Source organism: Pongo abelii, chromosome 16 (assembly GCF_028885655.2).
Source record: "Pongo abelii isolate AG06213 chromosome 16, NHGRI_mPonAbe1-v2.0_pri, whole genome shotgun sequence".
NCBI lineage: Eukaryota > Metazoa > Chordata > Mammalia > Primates > Hominidae > Pongo > Pongo abelii.
In genome coordinates, this window is record NC_072001.2 from 61860226 (window position 1) to 61875859 (window position 15634).

The window sequence follows — 15634 nt, forward strand, 5'->3', positions numbered from 1 at the left end:
ATGAGCGTGTTGACGAAAGAATCTAGGGTATGTTGCTCTACATGTTGCCAGTGGTGGGGCCAGGGTTGTGCAGTGGGGGAGGAGGGGAGGAATCTAAGGTATGAAGGTGTGTATAGAGAGTGATTATAATTATGGGCCTTAGAATTTAAGCTGCGTAAAGAGGAAATGATGTAAGTGTGTTGAAGGAAAATGTAATGAGATTACTGGATTGTAAGTCTCGATTCCTGATAGAGCTGAGGAATTTTTGGTAATAATGAAACTGTATTACCATGGGAAATGAGTTTCTGAGATAAAGTAGAATGAAAGTTTTTTTTGGGTGTGTGGGGGTGTGTGTGTGTGTGTGTGTTTTAAGAATAAAATATTTTTGTTGGAGAAGAGGTCAAGGAACAGAGAGGCAGGGTATTGGAAGAGACATCTCCATGCGTATTGAAATTACCGAAAACTATGGAATTTGTGTTGGAGAAAGATAGTGAGCCAAGAATAAAGGGAATTGGCCTGAAGGTCAGTAGGTAACTGCAACAAGGTGGGTAGATAATGGGTAGAATTATCTGAGTTTTAAAACTGGAGAGTTTAGGGAGGAAGTGGGGAGAGAATGACAGTAAGGAGCAATTGGGTACCTATTCCACTTTGAGGTTCACTGGTAAAAGAAGTATGAGAGAGGACAGAACAGTCACTTAAGAGAACTGCATTGTCATCAAGACAGAGCCAAATACTCAGATAATAAGGTGAAGGGGAACATTCAGAGGAGTTGAATACCTAGGGAATTTGCTAATGGCAGACTATGAGTTCCAGAGAACACTGAAATTCAAGATAAGAGTTTAGAAGTCATCAGTATAAAAATGGTATTTAAATCTGTGGAAGTTGGGCCGGGCGCGGTGGCTTACAGCTGTAATCCCAGCACTTTGGGAGGCCGAGGTGGGCGGATCACGAGGTCAGGAGATCGAGACCACGGTGAAACCCCGTCTCTACTAAAAATACAAAAAAATTAGCCGGGCACGGTGGCGGGCGCCTGTAGTCCCAGCTGCTCGGGAGGCGGAGGCAGGAGAATGGCGTGAACCTGGGAGGTGGAGCTTGCAGTGAGCCGAGATTGCGCTACTGCACTCCAGCCTGGGCGACAGAGCGAGACTCCGTCTCCAAAATAAATAAATAAATAAATAAAATAAATACATAAATAAATAAATAAATCTGTGGAAGTTGATAATAGAGAAAAGAAGAGGGGTCCAAGATTCTCCCCTGAAGTTTCCCAGCATGCAGAGATTAGGTGGAGCAGTGTTTCAACTTTCTTTTCGTTATTGCCATTCTGAGAAGCCTTTATAGACAGTTTTGTCCTAATGGCTCACTTCAGGACATTTTAATACTGTAGATATATAGTATGTGTTTTTTTGTTTTGTTTTGTTTTGTTTTTTGAGGCGGAGTCTTGCTCTATTGCCCAGGCTGGCGTGCAGTGGCGTGATCTCAGCTCACTGCAAGCTCCACCTCCCAGTTCACGCCATTCTTCTGCCTCAGCCTCCTGAGTAGCTGGGACTATAGGTGCCTGCCACCATGCCCAGCTAATTTTTTGTATTTTTAGTAGAGACAGGGTTTCACCGTGTTAGCCAGGATGGTCTCGATCTCCTGACCTCATGATCCACCCGTCTCAGCCTCCCAAAGTGCCAGGATTACAGGCGTGAGCCACTGTGCCCGGCCTGTTGTATGTGTTTTTTTGTATTGTGGCCCTTTGAAGGCTATAAACCATTATAGTATCTAAGATTTTTTTTTTTTTTTTTTTTTTGGCCACCCTCCCTCCTGCACCAAGAACCAGTTTTTGCCCCTTTAAGTGCAACATTACCTCTGCTAAAATGCATGAAGTAGAGGACAGAGAAATAGTGAAGAAGTAGCTGGTAAGATAGGAGAAAAGCCAGTACAAAGTAGTAGAATGAAGCCAAGAGAGGGTGAAGATTGTTAGAAGAAAGGAGAAAGGGTATTGAATACTGGAGAATACTCTTTATGACTTGGCAGTGTGGTTATTGTGACCTTCATCAAACCGTGTCACTGCAGTGATGAGATGGAAATGGAGTGGTGAGTTGAAGAGTATCTGGGAGGTAAGGAAGTGGAGCCTCAAGGGCAGAAAACTTTTGAGAAGTTTGGGTACAAACGGGTATGGGAAGTGGGTAAGGAGTAGGAAAAGGCTGAATGGAGAACATGTGACTTGTATCGGGCTTTGAAGGATAGTTAGAATCTATGCTGTTGTAAAGAATAGGAAAGGTTGTTTGAGGGCTAGGTGGAAACTATCTTAAGCTCAAGCTAGAGGTGGAAATATTTAAGGCATATTGAAGGAACAGTGTATGTGTCTAATTTGACTATAGTTGGTAAATCTGCATGTTGTATAGTTAGAGAAATAGAGATTGGATTAAGTAGATTGTGGCAAGAGAGTCTTGTGAGCCAGGCAGGAAGTTTGAATTTACTGTAATAGGATGCTTAATCTATTTTAGTTTCCTAAATAACAAGTTAAATGTAGTTTTATTTTGTTTTGTTTTTTGAAACTGGGTCTCTCTCTGTTGCCCAAGCTGGAGTGCAGTGGCACGATCTCGCTCACTGCGACCTCTGCCTCCCAGGTTCAAGCAATTCTCCTGCCTCAGCCTCCTGAGTAGCTGGGATTATAGGCACCCGCCACCATGCCCAGCTAATTTTTGTATTTTTAGTAGAGATGGGGTTTCCCCATGTTGGCCGGGCTGGTCTTGAATTCCTGGCTTCAAGTGATCCACCTGCCTTGGCCTCCCGAAGTGCTGGGATTATAGGCATTAGCCACTGCACCTGGCCATTTATATATAACTATATATAATTTAAGTAATGAGTTACATGTATTTCTGACCCTGTTTCCTATCCAGCTCTTCTATATCCATCCACTCTCCACCCTACTTTCCTTGTTCTCAGATGGAATTGTGTAAGGCAGATTGAGTCAAATTGGACTCATGTACTATTCTTTCTTAGATCATTGCCATATATCACCTAAACCTGCACTGAAGAATATAGTAGCCACTAGGTACATGTGGCTCTTGAGTCCTTGAAATGTGGCCAGTGTGAATTGAGATGTTCTGTAAATGTAAAATATACACTGAATTTCAAAGATTTGGTTAAAAAAGAATATCAGTAATTTTAAAATATTGATTGTTGAAATTTTCATATACTAAGTTAAATAAAATATATTATTAGGATTAATTTTGGCCAGGTGTGATGGCTCATGCCTTTTATCCCAGCACTGCGGGAGACAGAGGCAGGCAGATCACTTGAGCTCAGGAGTTGAAGACCAGCCTGGGCAACATGGCAAAACCCTATCTTTACAAAAAATTTTAAAAATTAGCCATGTGTGATGATGCTTATCAGTAGTCCCTGCTACTCAGGAGGTTGAGGCAGCAGGATCACTTGAACCTGGAAGTTCAAGGCTGCAGTGAGCCATGTTTGTACCACTGTACTCCAGCCTGGGTGACAAAGTGAGACCCTATCTCAAACAAAAAAAAAAAAAAAAGAAAAGATTAATTTTACCTATTTATTTTGACCTTTATTAATGTGGCTACTAGAAAATTTAAAATTACATTTGAGCTCAAATTTGTGGCTTGCATTATATTTCAACTGGACAGTGTTAAACTGTGCTGCCACTCCATAGCTCTTATCTTCATTCTGGCTCTACTTTCTGTGCTATCACAAGTTGATACCATTTACCTAACCTCTTCCCTGCTCGTTATCACTAGCACTCTACTTGACTTTGTCTGCATACCTTCTGAGACAAAATGAGCTCTTTTGCCATGAGTTCTGCAAATGAGATACAGTTGTGGTGGCAGAGAACCGATGAGCAGAGCCATAAGTGCAGAAGTACTAATAGTACAAAGGATGAGATTGGTGCAAAAATAAAGCCATCACCAAATTGTAATGCCTCTGTTTTACAGAAGAGGAAACCAGTGTTCCGAGGGGTTAATGTGCTGTCTCCATCTGGGCACCTTCTATGATTTAAAGTACACTGAAAAGCTCGTATACTCAAAAATACATCCCTCTTACCCCTCTACAATCCCAAACTGTTTTTGATATAATATTTGAAAGTTCCTCTACTTATGTTTTTCCTTCTTTTCTTTTTTTTTCTTCCCGAGATGGAGTCTTGCTCTTTCGCCCAGGCTGGAGTATAATGGTGCGATCTCGGCTCACTGCAACCTCCGCCTCCAAAGCTCAAGCAATTCTCCTGCCTCAGCTACCCAAGCAGCTGGGATTACAGGCGCCCGCCACCATGCCCAGCTAATTTTTGTATTTTTTTTTTTTTTTAGTAGAGATGGGGTTTCACTATGTTGGCCAGGCTGGTCTCGAACTCCTGACCTCGTGATCCACCCACCTTACCCTCTCAAAGTGCTGGGACTACAGGCGTGAGCCACCACACCCAGCCCTTTTCTGGTTTTTTTAATCCAGTAAAAAAATTTTTTGTTGTTGTTGTTTTTTTTTTTGAGACAGAGTTTCACTCTTGTCACCCAGGCTACAGTGCAATGGCACAATCTTGGCTCACTGCAACCTCCGCCTCCTGGGTTCAAGTGATTATCTCACCTCAGCCTCCCAAGTAGCCGGGATTACAAGCGCCTGCCACCACACCCAGCTAATTTTTGTATTTTTAGTAGAGGTGGGGTTTCATCATCTTGGCCAGGCTGGTTTCAAACTCCTGACTTCAGGTGATCCGCCCGCCTTGGCCTCGCAAAGTGCTGGGATTACAGACATCAGCCACCGTGCCCAGCAATCCAGTAAATACTCACTGAGCATGTACTGTGAGCTAGTTATTTGGAGATGTCAACATGTAGTTAATGTGGCTGCGTAAGTGTACTCTAACCACGAAAATGTCAGCGTGGTATTTTTCTTGGAAAGAGTAATAAAAGAAATAGTTAACAGATCTTGGTATGTTAAATTTATCTAACTCTTAGCTAGCAAAGCCCTGAGGAAGCAGAACATAGGACAGATAATTTTAATAAGGAAAAAGAAAAATCAGTGAGGAAATAGCTAGACCTGGTGTAGCTAAAGAGGTTTGGGAATCACTGGTGAGAGGGCTTAGCTACTGGGGACATGTAAAAGTAATATTTTGATGGGAGGTGGGGGAGAAGTGAACAAGAATGATGTAGGCAAAGAAATTCTAAAGGCTCTGCCTCACCAAAAGTAAACTTTATTCAGGGCCAGTCATGCCAGAACAAATGTTTAATTTTCTAAGCTGTTTAGATGTTCTCCTTTTGAGACTACTCCATTTCTCTGGAGAAAAAAGAGATGTTTTTGAGTTAAAAAGCAAACACGGCCAGGCGCGGTGACTCACGCCTGTAATCCCAGCACTTTGGGAGGCCGAGGCAGGCGGATCACAAGTTCGGGAGATCGAGACCATGCTGGCTAACACAGTGAAACCCTGTCTCTACTAAAAATACAAAAAATTAGCCAGGCGTGGTGGCGGGCGCGCGTAGTCCCAGCTACTTGGGAGGCTGAGGCAGGAGAATGGCATGAACCTGGGAGGCGGAGCTTGCAGTGAGCTGAGGTGGCGCCACTGCACTCCAGCCTAGGCGACAGAGCGAGACTCCGTCTCAAAAAAAAAAAAAAAAAAAAAAAGCAAACACTAGTAGAGGGATTGTAAGAGAAACTAATAATTGCTTTCTTAATGCCTAGCTGAAGTACCCCAAGGAAATGGGAATTTTGATTGGCAAAGGTTAGAGGAGAAGAAGTGAATTTCAATCTGGAAATTTCTGTTACTAGAATATGAGAGCAGAGCCAGACATGGACATGGCTTTTTGGAGGGCTTTGGCATAGAGAAAGAAACACGATGCCTAGGAAGTGTTAGGAAGTGTAATAAAGTAAGGTGCAGAAGAGATGTAGGGAGAAGGCAGGAAATGGGCAGGAATATGAAACGCAATATAAACTGGAATGTATATTGTGACTTCAGCCATCTGAAATTGTTAGTATGATTATGAGACTGGCATAAAGTAAGAAAAATAATAGAGATGGTGGCATTGTCTGAGTTTTAAAAAATTATTTCATCTTTTGAATATAAATACGCTATAAAGCGAGGTCAATGTTGAAGCATTTTAATTTCGCCCAGAGTTGCCTGTATTTCCTTTTTTCCAAATGTTCACCTGGTATAAGCTAACTTAGGCCAAGCCCTCTCTTCCATTTTTTTGGCATAAAGTAGCTATCAAATTTTGGTTTCTTGTTTTCTGTTTATTTAGAATATCCCATTAGTAGCAAGGTTTTCTTAATTGTTTCCTTGAAATTTTTTCTCTTTCTATATACTCATACTTCACAACCTGATTTACCCATAAACTGTATCACTTTGTCCTCTAAATTAGCCTACGTATCAGTGTACTTTTCCTAAAGCATCAATTTCATCCTTCACTCCTCTACTTAAAAATATAAAGATCCCTGTGATCTTTTACAGCCAGCCAAACTTAACAGCATATTATTTAAGATTTTCTAAAATCTGTTCAAGTTTACTCATTCAACCATGTTTGCCACTACTTTACAATATAAATCTTTTGTATTATATCTTCTTATAAGCTGTTCATGTGACATGATCTTTCTTACATGTGCATTCTCCATTCATTCTTCCTCTCAAAAGATGCTTTTTCTCCCATTGCCATTCCAAGTTTTGCTCATTTTTCTGCATCCAGTTTAGCTTTTTTTTTTGAAACGATTAGCCAGGTGTGGTGGTGCGTGTCTGTAGTCCCAACTACTCAGGAAGCTGAGGTGGGAGGATCACCTGAGCCTAGGGAGGTTGAGGTTGCAGCAAGTCGTGATCACGCCACTGCACTCCAGCCTGGGCAACAGAGTAAGACTGTCTCAAAAAAAAAAAAAAAAGTCTTCTAAAATATGCAGTCTCAGTTACATCACTAAGTCTAGATCTCACAAAAAATCAGTTAACTAGTTGTCTGGAGGGGTGGAGACAGATTAACCAGTTGACAAGATTTTTTAAAAATAAAATTTGTTTTTGTTTTTGAGACAGTCTCGCTCCATCACCCAGGCTGGAGTACAGTGGTGTGATCTTGGCTCACTGCAACCTCCACCTCCTGGGTTCAAGCAATTCTCCTGCCTCGGCCTCCTGAGTAGTTGGGACTACAGGTGCATGCCACTACGCCTGGCTAATTTTTGTATTTTTAGTAGAAACAGGATTTTACCATGTTGGCCAGGCTGGTCTTGAACTCCTAACCTCAGGTGATCCACCCTCCTCGGCCTCCCAGTGTGCTGGAATTATAGGCATAAGCCATCATGCCCAGCCCAGTTTAGCTTTTACAGTTTAATAAGAAAAGATAGGCCAGGAACGGTGGCTCATGCCTGTGATCCCAACACTTTGGGAGGCTGCAACATGGCAAAACCCCATCTCTTAAAAAAAAAAAAAAAAAATGATAATTATATAGGTAGATAATTCAAAGAAAAAAGTACATACATACAGTTAATACATAATTTGAAAGATAATACATAGATTTAAAAGTATTAAAATTGTGATCCATATTTTTAAAAGGTACTACATATATTTAAAAGTTGCCACATATACCAAAAGGTTATACATATATTTAAAAGGTGACACCAAATAAAAACTCGTATATAAAAATACCATCTTTTTAAATGAAAAGAAAAAAAATAAATTTTTTTTTGAGGCAGAGTCTCACTCTGTTGCCCAGGCTGGAGGGCAGTGGCGCAATCTCGGCTCACTGCAACCTCCACCTCCCAGGTTCAAGCAATTCTCCTGCCTCAGCCTCCCAAGTAGCTGGGATTACAGCTACCGCCACCATGCCACCATGCCACCATGCCCGGCTAATTTTTGTATTTTTAGTAGAGTTAGCCAGGCTGAACTCCTGACCTCAGGTGATCCACCCACCTCAGCCTCCCAAAGTGCTGGGATTATAGGCGTGAGCCACCAAACCCAGGCAGATGCCAAAATTTTTTTTTTTACTTCTTAGTGTTGCAGACATTTAGAAGACTGATAATACCCATTATTGGTGAGGTAATCAGAAATAGTTATATTGTTGACAGCAGTGAAATTTGTTACAACCTTTGGGACCTTTATACATAATAACATGGAATGATGCTGAAATATATTATAAAATGGAAGTAAAAAGTTCCTATAGTATATACATTGAAAAAATATTTGAGGTGATAGGAAAAGTTAACATTGATTTTCTCTGGGTAGGATTGGGGAGTCAATTTTATATGTCAACTATAGCTACAGTGTTTTAACATTTATAATTAAGATCTATTACTTTTGTAATCAGAAAAACAAGTTTTTAAAAGGCAATTTTACAATTCTTTTTTTTACAGGAGATTACATGCTTGATGCAAAGCCAAAAGAAATTTCAGAAATTCAACGTTTAAATTATGAACAGGTAATAAACACAGTTTTTGTTAAAGTATATGATTTTAAAGTTTAAATATATACATTGGTTTCTATTAGTAGCTGGCAGCATTTTTCTATAAAGGATTAGATAGTCAACACTTTAGACTTTGCAAGCCACATGTGGTCAGTCTCTATTACATATTCTTTGTTTTCTTTTTTTATATCTCTTTAAAAATATAAAATCCATTTTTAGCTCACAGCCAGATTTTTCCTTTTTTTTCTCATTTTTTTCTCAGTATTTTTCCTTTTTTTTTTCATTCCATGACAGATCAAACCTAGTGTTTTTCTTGAAAAATTGACTTCCGGGTGAATTTGTCATTAATGTATCTGTCCTCGTTTTATTTATATTTTACAATTAAGTTATGTTCAGGAGAAAGTTGAACAAATGATGTATATGGTATGTCATTAGGACAAGTTTTGCTATTTGATAGTTTCAGTATCCACATTTCTTGGCATGTTCTTTAGAGATCCTGTTCTGCAATGTAGGAGGTATCACTAGGCTTAAAATTATTGGTGCTGGAAAAAAGCAAGCGGAGCTTCATTTTCTTCAGTATTCTTCCTTTACTTGGCAATAGAAGGCAAGAAGGAATTGGCTTCTTCGAATGGAAGGAAGTATTAGCCAGGGAAGAAAGAGACATCGTTGGAAACTTCATATTTACTTTCAAAGCAACCTTTTTTAACATACTTTCACCAGTATCAAATTTGCAAAAAGAAAGCATAACTCATTTGTCTTGCAAAATTTCTTGAATTTAATGTTCAGATAATCTAGCCTTAATAAAATTTGAAAAATCAACAAGTTGGCTGGGTGTGGTGGCTCACGCCTGTAATCCCAGCACTTTGGGAGGCCGAGGTGGGCAGATCACGAGGTCAGGAGATGGAGACCATCCTTGTCAACATGGTGAAACCCCATTTCTACTAAAAATACAAAAAAAATTAGCTGGGCATGGTGGTGCGCGCCTGTAGTCCCAGCTACTCGTGAGGCTGAGGCAGGAGAATCACTTCAACCCAGGAGGCGGAAGTTGCAGTGAGCCGGAATCGCGCCACTATGCTCCAGCCTGATGCGGTGACTCACGCCTATAATCCCAGCACTTTGGGACGCCAAGGTGGGTGGGTCACTTGAGGCCAGGAGTTGGAGACCAGCTGCCCAACATGGAAAAACCCCACCTCTACTAAAAATACAAAAATTGGCCAAGTGTAATGCCACGTACCTGTAGTCCCAGCTACTCAGGAGGTTGAGGCATGAGAATTGCTTGAACCAGGGCGGCGGAGGTTGCAGTGAGCCGAGATTGCGTCGCTACACTCCATCCTGGGCGGCAGAGGGAGAATGCCTCAAAAAATAAGAGGCCGGGCGTGGTGGCTCACGCCTATAATTCCAGCACTTTGGTAGGCCAAGGCAGGCGGATCACGAGGTCAGGAGATTGAGACCATCCTGGCTAACATGGTGAAACCCCAGCTCTACTGGAAAAAAAAAAAATACAAAAAATTAGCCGGGCGTGGTGGCGGGCGCCTGTAGGCCTAGCTACTCCGGAGGCTGAGGCAGGAAAATGGCGTGAACCCGGGAGGCGGAGCTTGGAGTGAGCCGAGATCACGCCACTGCACTCCAGCCTGGGCGACAAAAAAAAAGGAGGAGGAGAAGAAGAAGAAAGGAAATCTGTAGCTAAAGCCAAATTTGTATTCTAAGTGATTTAAATTTTATCAGGGGAATTTGTATCTTAAAACAGTGATATTTAAATATTTTTAGCAATAGAAACCTCTTTTCAGATGAAATCTTATCCCAGCTTCCAATATATAAAACTAGTACATGATAAGTATAAAGTGATAAAGTTCAATTTATATCATGTATTTATGAAATTTATATCATTTCTTACTGAAATCATGAAGCTATTTTGATTAAAAACTTAAAATTAGGGACTGTGGATGATAGCTGCAGTCTGATATCAACCTCCAAATTCATTTTACTTTCGTTGCCTAATCCTGAGAAAATCTTGATTGAAATGAGAAAATCTTAATTTTCATGTTTGCAGGCACCAGGCTTGGTGGCTCATGCCTGTAATCCCAGCACTTTGGGAGGCCAAAGCAGGCGGATCGCTTGAGCCCAGGAGTGAGACCAGCCTGGGCAACATGGCAAAACCCTGTCTCTACAAAAAATACAAAACATTTGCCAGGCATGGTGGCACACGCCCATAGTCCCAGCTACTTGGGAGGCTGAGGTCAGAGGATCGCTTGAGCCCAGGAGGCAGAGGTTGCTGTGAGCCAAGATCACGCCACTGTATTCCAGTCTGGACAACAGAGTGAGACCCTGTTACAAAAAAAAAAAAGAAAAGAAAAGAAAACTGTTTGCAGCCAGTCACAGTGGTTCGCAGCTGTAATCCGGGTACTCAGGAGACTGAGGCAGGAGGATTACTTGAGCCTAGGAGTTCAAGACCAATCTGGGTGTGATATAGTAAGACTCCACCTCAAAAAATTAAGAAAGAAAGAAAAATAAAAATGCTTGCAAATGTTATCAGCATTTGGTTTAAGTCCACCTTGCATTGGAATACACTCCCATTACACTGATCAGGATTCTTGAAGGGAAGTTGGAAGTATTGGCTCAAAGCTGAAACAAAGGATATCTAACAACTGCTTGCATTTCTCATAAACATATCAGGCAAAAAGTACCCTGCTTTTAAAATAAACAATGAAACTATAAGGTGTTATTATTACATTACTGTTTTGAAAATCGTGTATGTCAAGCTTATATGGCTGGGCTGAGTCTAAGCTAATGTATAATGTTCCACAAGTGTGATGTAATAGTGTTCTTTTTCGTGTAATTTTACGTGAACAGATGTCTTCAAACCTAATTTTAGAAAGACCAACACAGAGCTGCAATATTCGCAATTAAAACTCTTTACCAGAAGTTGTAATGTAAGCAAAGAGCCTATTTTTTCCAGTTTTGTCTAATAATATACTGACAGCACAAGAAAACATAATGTGTGTATTCATAACCAATTTTTAATGAGTGCAAATATATTCTTAAAATATATTTTGTATTTAAATTTAAAATATTTGACCATGTTAAAAGTTCCTTTGAAAAGAGTTCTGAGAAACAGTTTAACCACTGCCCTAAAGGATCCAGTAGTACTCCCTTCTTGTGAGGTAAGCAACCATAGCTCACATTTATATTTTATAATATTAAGTATAATTTGGAATTGGGAACAAAGTGGCAAAATACTTACCCAAGAGTTTAAAAACCTTTTAAAATAAGTTTGTTTGGTTTATCAATTGTTTTTTATTAAGACAGAGTCTCAGTTGGGCATGGTGGCACACGCCTGTAATCCCAGCACTTTGGGAGGCTGAGGCGGGGGGATCACAAGGTCTGGAGATCGAGACCATCCTGGCTAACACGGTGAAACCCCATCTCTACTAAAAATACGCACACACCTGTGGTCCCAGCTACTCGAGAGGCTGAGGCAGATGGAACCCTTGAACCCAGGAGGTGGAGGTTGCAGTGAGCCAAGATCACGCCACTGCACTCCAGCCCGGGCGACAGAGCGAGACTCCGTCTCAAAAAAACAAACAAACAAAAAGACAAAGTCTCCCTCTGTTGTACAGGCTGGAGTGCAGTGGCATGATCTCAGCTCAGTACAACTTCCGCCTTTCAGGTTCAAGGGATTCTCATGCCTCAGCCTCCCAATTAGCTGGGGTTACAGGCATGTGCCACCACTCCTGGCTAATTTTTTTATTTTTAGTAGAGATGGCATTTCACCATGTTGGCTGTGCTGGTCTCAAACTCCTGACAAGTGATCCACCTGTCTGGGATTACAGGCGTGAGTCAATGCGCCAACTTTTTTTTTTTTTTTTTTGAGACAGGGTCTCACTCTGTCACTTGGTCTGGTTTGCCATGGTGCTATCATGGCTCACTGCATCCTCAAACTCCTGGGCTCAAGTGATCTGCTCACCTCAGCCTCCCAAAGTGCTGGGATTACAGGCATGAGCCACTGTAACTGGCCTCTTTTATCAGTTTTATTAATGTTTATGAAGATATCAAATGGTGTTAACTCAATTGTTTTAATACTAAATAATGGGGAATAACTGTAGCAAATATATGAAGGTATAAGCATGAGCCCAGAGCCATTAGAAATCATATTGCCCCTAAAAGAAGTTGGGTGGTTGACAAACAAGAATTTACAAAAATAGAGGAAAATCTGGTGGTTATAAAACTTTAATACTTAGATTGCTCACTGTTGTTACTATTTTTTCAGATTCATCATTGCTGTAGATTTAAGAAAAGTTCTAAAATACTTAAGGGAAAAAATGTAAGCTGGTTGTTTTTAAGCGTTCAATTTTTGGGAAGGTTGAGAAAATATATTGTTTGGGGGAAACATACATAGTAGGAAGAGATGAAACCGAGAAAGGTCAAAGACCAGTATAACAATGTTATCCTATTATAAATGCATCATTCATTAATTTGAAACATTTGAATGATTTCTGTTTACAGTCTGTACAGTCTGTTAGAATGGAATTTTATAAATTATTTCATAAAACAGAACTTCATTTTTGTAACCTAAATTTGTTTTTTTCAAATTTCAAAGAGAATCCCTAGTTTTAATATGAAATTTCCTTCATTTTCACCCTTTTTATTATCAAACCCCTCTATAGACTATAGTCTACTGTTCGTATTTTGTATCTTTAGTATCTTGTACAGTGTCTGATTAGCAGTAGGGATTCAGTTAAAGTGTGTTAAATTTTATGTATTGGTTTTTCTTTATTCTTTCAAATGTATTCTCTATACATATGTCTATATTTAATGTGTTAACATGCTTAGAAAAGCATTTTAAAATGGTCTTTATTCCAGATGTATATGACTACATTTGTTGAGAAAACTGATGTGGACAGAATGACTCCTTAATTTGACAAACAAGTCTTTGTGATCCAGCCTCTGCCTCTTAGACTTCATCTCCTTCAACTTTTCACTTTTATTTTGTCCCAGCCACACTGGGCCCCATGCTATTCCATGGATACAGTAATAAACTCGTTTTTGCACTGGCATCTACTTTGGAATGCTCTTTGCCCAGAGCTTCCTAAGATTCAGTGCTCACTGTGGTCTCTATTCTAGTGTCATTTTCAAAGAGGCTGTCTCCCTCACCTCCCTCTCCTTTCCTCTCCCATTTACACTCCCCACTCCCCTCCCCCTCACTCCCTTCCTTCCATCCTTCCTTCCTTTTCAGTGCATTCACTGCAAAATTAAGTATGGAAAGTACAGAGAATTTCTATATACCTCCTGTTCCTCCTAACCCCCCACACACAGCTTCCCCCGCTATCAACATCCTGCACCAGGGTGGTTCATTTATTATTGATAAACTGGCAATGCCACATCATTATCACCCAGAGTCTATAATTTACTCTTTCTTGGTTCTGTATATTTTATGGATTTTGAAAAATGTATAATGACACGTATCTACCATTACAGTATCATACAGAATAGTTTCACTGTCCTAAAAATTCTCTGTACTCTGCCTGTTCATTCCTCCCTTCCCTTAATCCTTGGCAACCACTGATCTTTTTTACTGTCTCTGTAGTCTTGCCCTTTCCAGAATGTCATTTGGAATTATACAGTATGTAGCCTTTTCAGATTAGCTTGTTTTCTTTACTACTATGCATTTAAGTTTCCTCTGTGTCTTTTCATGGCTTAATAGCTCATTTCTATTTTTTTAAATTGTGTTAAAAACCACATAATATAAAATATATCTTTTTTTTTTCTTTTTTTTTTTTTTGAGACAGACTCTTGCTGTGTCGCCCAGGCTAGAGTGCAGTGGTGCAATCTCGGCTCACTGCAAGCTCCACCTGCTGGGTTCACGCCATTCTCCTGCCTCAGCCTCCCGAGTAGCTAGGCCTACAGGTGCCCACCACCACGCCCGACTAATTTTTTGTATTTTTAGTAGAGACGGGGTTTTACCGTGTTAGCCAGGGTGGTCCCGTGTTAGCCAGGATGGTCTCGATCTCCTGACCTCATGATCCACCCACCTCAGCCTCCCAAAGTGCTGGGATTACAGGTGTGAGCCACCGCGCCCAGCCACTTTTTCATCTTTAAAACTGAAACTTGCCAGGCATGGTGGCTTATGTCTGTAATCCCAATACGTTGAGAAGCTGAGGCGGAGAATCACTTGAGCTCAGAAATTCAAGACCAGCCTGGGTAACATAGTGAGACCCCGTCTCTACAAAATATCAAAAACATTAGCTGGGCATGGTAGCATGTACCTGTAGCCCCAGCTACATGGGAGGCTGAGACGGGAGGATCACTTGAGCCCAGGAGTTTGAGGCTGTGGTGAGCCACGATCACACCACTGCACTCTAGCCTGGGCAACAGAGTAAGACCCTATATCCATCAAACAACCCCCCTTTTCCACTTCCCCCAGTCCCCTGGAAACAACCATTCTGCTTTCTGTTTTTATGATTTTGATGACTCTAAATATCTCATATAAGTAGAATCATACAGTATTTTTACTTTTGTGACTGGCTTATTTCACTCAGCATGATGTCCTCAAGGTTCATCAGGTGTAGCATATGACAGGATTTCCTTCTTTTTCTAAGGCTGAATAATATTCTATTGTATGTATATACCTCATTTTCTTTATTCATTTGTCAGTTGTAACTAAGAATAGATAAAGAATTATGAATAATGTTGCAATGAGCATGGGTGTACAACTGTCTCTTCAAGATCCTACTTTGAGTTATTTTAGATTCACCAGTGCAAGAGGCCTTCTTCCTCTTTGACTTGAAAAACATCTGACTTTAGACTTTCTGGTCTAAAATAGCTCCTTCATTTCTGCTACTCTATACAACTTCATCTTGTTCAGTTTTTCTTACTAATACTTGACATTGTTTTATATATATACATGTTTATCTCTCCCAATAGAATGTTAGTTGCATAAGAGCATGGACTTTGTCTTGTTTTGTTTTTTGAGACAGAGTCTTGCTCTGTTGCCCAGCTTGGAATGCAGTGGCGCAATCTCGGCTCACTGCAACCTCCACTTACGGGGTTCACGTGATCTTCCCACCTCAGCCTCCCAAGTAGGTGGGACTACAGGCGCATGCCACCATGCTAATTTTTGTATTTTCAGAGACAGGGTTTCACCACGTTGGCCAGGCTGGTCTCGATCTCCTGACCTCAAGTGATCCGACCACCTCAGTGTCTGTTTTATTCATTGTTATATCTTTCAAACTCCAATTAGTTTCTGACACATAGTAGATACTCAATAATAAAAATATGTTGAATTGAATTTA

At 40.6% G+C, this 15634-nt stretch overlaps 1 protein-coding gene across 2 annotated transcripts in view; it reads left to right on the top strand.

The window, feature by feature from the left end:
- The window catches only part of MINDY2 (MINDY lysine 48 deubiquitinase 2), an 86709-nt gene that overhangs the window by 25453 nt on the left and 45622 nt on the right, over positions 1-15634 (top strand). For both annotated transcript variants that reach the window (XM_002825499.6, XM_009249882.4), the window contains exon 3: positions 8296-8360. In XM_002825499.6, the coding sequence (XP_002825545.1) occupies positions 8296-8360 (65 nt within the window). The remainder of the gene's footprint in view (positions 1-8295; positions 8361-15634) is intronic.